General features: G+C 41.8%; 1 protein-coding gene across 1 annotated transcript; it reads right to left on the bottom strand.

Moving 5' to 3' along the window:
- Positions 1-297: 297 nt before the first annotated feature.
- Positions 298-2,675, bottom strand: LOC108677215 (fork head domain-containing protein FD5-like). Its single transcript, XM_018165404.2, has one exon. It carries the CDS (start codon positions 2,543-2,545, stop codon positions 1,235-1,237), a length of 1,311 nt encoding a protein of 436 aa, XP_018020893.1. The 5' UTR covers positions 2,546-2,675; the 3' UTR covers positions 298-1,234.
- Between the last annotated feature and the right edge of the window lie 562 nt (positions 2,676-3,237).

Raw genomic sequence — 3,237 nt, 5'->3', positions numbered from 1 at the left:
AATTATGGAAAAATCTATTAATTTAGTTAAGCACGTCACTATGAATAGTTGTGGATGATTTCAGGACCCAAAAATTAGGTTCCGGGTTATTAGAAAAATACTGGTAAATGGTGAACGAGTTCATTTGTTATGGATTATTTTCAAATAATAGTATCGATGCACTTGGAGTATAGTGGAGAATATTGAAAATTTTCTGATCCGCGTGTGCTATCAAGTTTTATGAACAATTTTGGTGACGAGGTACATTTGTTAAAAAATCAATCTTTCGAAAATGTGAAAAGATATTACATTCCATTTTTAAATTCATTGTATTTATATTTTTCTATATTTGTACGTTCAAGACAAATCTATGGGGGCAGGAAAAATCTTCACAGGATATTATCGGGAAAATATCAGGAGATTTTCTTCTTTGAAATAATACATACTTTAATTCAAAATTTAAATTCATGAATATCTTTGAATTTTTGTACTGAAATTTTATAGAATATATTTTACATGAATATCAAACATTTCCTCGTGCAGTCTCAAAATAATTCATATCAATAATCATCTCTGAGGTCATTCAAATCAAAATACATAATTATTCATTAATACATAAAACGAAGCAGATCATGGCTCCCTATAAGCGCAATCTTTGATAATAATTATTATTAATTCCTGTTATATTCATGACCGCCTAACTCTAAGCTGAATCAAGAAATAAAGGAATGTAATCATGAAATTAAATTATACATTTTGACATGCGAACATATACTTTTGAGAGGTTAATTCGTGTTTTTGCTCTTGGATTCAGAAGAGGAGCAGCAGCAATGGCTACCGTGAAACATTTTAGGGCTACTGCTATGTAACAATTGATATTTAATCACTACAGCACCCACGAGTAATAAACACGACACAAAATTGAATCAGCATCCTCCTAATATTCCACTATGTCTGTTTTTTACATTTACATTAATGAGGGAATACTTCCAACGTAAATACAGTCTCCACTCGAGTACTTGTTAAAAAATACCAAAATTGTACAGTTCTTTGGTAACCGAGGTGGGATATTAGCTAATGAAGGCGTCAAAGCTAATGGGGTCCGAAAAATCGTAAAAATTAAAAATTACGAACAAATATACACGAAATGTACAGTTTAAACAACTCACGATACTCGAAATTGGCACAAATGATGGCCCTCATAGCTTTTGTAAGAGCAAACAAGATTCTCTCGGCTGCGTAATTCAGTTTAGCGTCAAACTGATCGAGCCGTTGGTGATGTTGAAGCGAGAACTTCGCCTTTAGCTGGTCGACTCTCAGGCTCGGTGATGTCGGCGACGTCTGAAAGAGGTGGCGTGATGGTCTTGTTTAGTCGTCGTTTGTCGACTTCATCGCCATATTCGATGGATGCTCTCAACTTAGAAACCATATCGGAGACCATTTTTTGGCCAGCATCTTCTTCCTCGTAGTCATCAATAAGAATTTGCTCATCTTCGTCGAGTTCTTGAGCTCGTGTGTGAGCAGACATAAGAGACGCGAGACTTGCTAGGTTAGCGGGCGGCGAGTGCGGCGGCGAGTTGGCCGATAGGAAGCGCGCTGCTGCGCTGTTGGGCGGCATGCCAGGGTAGCACGGCCGCGACAATATTGCTTGCGGTCGGAACGGTACGCCAGAAAAGGGCGATCCTAAAGCCGATAAAGAGGCCAATGTTATCGGTGGCATATGAAGAGCTGTAGGGCGTAAAGGTATTGAAGGGGCCAAGCTCGGTGACATAGTGGCAGCCATCGCAGCTGCGTACAGGTGGTGAAGAGAAGTAGGAGGGCTCGGTAAGTAAGATTGCACGTGATGGAACTGAGGAGGTGGAAGAGGCGGAGGTGGATATAGTGACGAATAGAATCCAACAGACGTTGGGGTAGGATAAATTTCTGAAGGTGAGTACAATATTGGTCGATGCTGCAATGACGGAGGAGAAAATAGGTTGGGCGATAAACCGATTTGAAATTGTCCGGGAGAAATGCTTGGGAGACTTACGCGAGGTTTCGGGCTCTTGGCATCAGAGGCAGCCAGAGTCTCAACATTAAAAGCTATTTTTGTATGTGAAGTTGGAAGGGCAGTCGAAGGAACTGGTGAACTCAACAGCGTCTCTCCAGGACACCGATTAGTTTCCATGCAATTAATTGGCCCGCCATTTAGTTGTTGCAGTCCTGCTTCTAGTGCGTCTTTTTCAGGCTTAGTTATTTTGAATCTTTTCCTGCGTCGAAGGAAGCTCCCATTTTCAAACATGTTCATGGCTGAAGGATGCAACGTCCAGTAGGCACCTTTACCGGGTCGGTCGGGACGCCGAGGAATTTTAATAAAACAATCGTTGAAGGATAAGTTGTGTCGCAGCGAGTTCTGCCAGCGCTGGGTGTTCTTGCGGTAGTATGGAAACCCATCTGTTATGAACTTGTAAATATCAGCGAGTGTGCACATCTTTTCAGGACTGTTCCAGATGGCCATTGCAGTGAGTGAAATGTATGAATAAGGTGGCTTCTGGTCACCATAGCTCTCCCTCGTTGGCCGCGGCATTGTTTTGAAGGAAGAACTTCAGAATTTTAGCTAAGATGCAAAACTTCTCGGAAGCTCTCAGGTGGAAGGAGGATGTCTGCCAAGTTTTTGGTGTTGATAGCACGAGTGCACGCTCAGCCAACTCACTCTAGCAACTCTGCAACAATAACTGGTCGAGACGGGCTCGGCCGAAACCCTTTAGTGTATTCCTTCCAGAGGCGGAGTCTCGCAGTCATTGGACGCTCCATGCGAGCGTTCCAAGAGGCTGGATCCCGACGCTGGACTGTGTTCAGGGTGGAGCGAGCCTAGCGCCGCACTTTGCTCGTGATAAATGGAACAGAGTTGACCAACGTGAACGGAACGACTGCTCTCTGTAGGGAACTTTAAAATGAGTTATTATAGAATAGGCATAGCTCTGCTGCTCTCGGGTTTTCTCATCAAACAGGGCCTCTCCATTTAAATCTTTCGCCAACAAAATACAGTCATTCTTGCGGTTCCATGGCAGTCAAGCATTCAAACAATTTTCTAGACGTACGTGAACTTGGAGTAATGAATGATTTTTTTTCGCTGTACGTCTCACAGTATTAAATCTTCTGCATGTTCTTCCTCATACCTTGGTTTTGAAATTTTGCAACGGGCTACTCCTATGGATAGGCGAAAATATAAAAATTTACAATATATAAACGGCTTTCTGAACCACTTTTACTTAGGTT

The sequence above is a fragment of the Hyalella azteca genome, unplaced genomic scaffold (genome assembly GCF_000764305.2).
Source record: "Hyalella azteca isolate HAZT.00-mixed unplaced genomic scaffold, Hazt_2.0.2 contig6811, whole genome shotgun sequence".
Taxonomy (NCBI): Eukaryota; Metazoa; Arthropoda; class Malacostraca; order Amphipoda; family Hyalellidae; genus Hyalella; species Hyalella azteca.
Note: the sequence above shows the minus strand (reverse complement) of the source record. Positions and strands in the feature narration are given on the sequence as shown.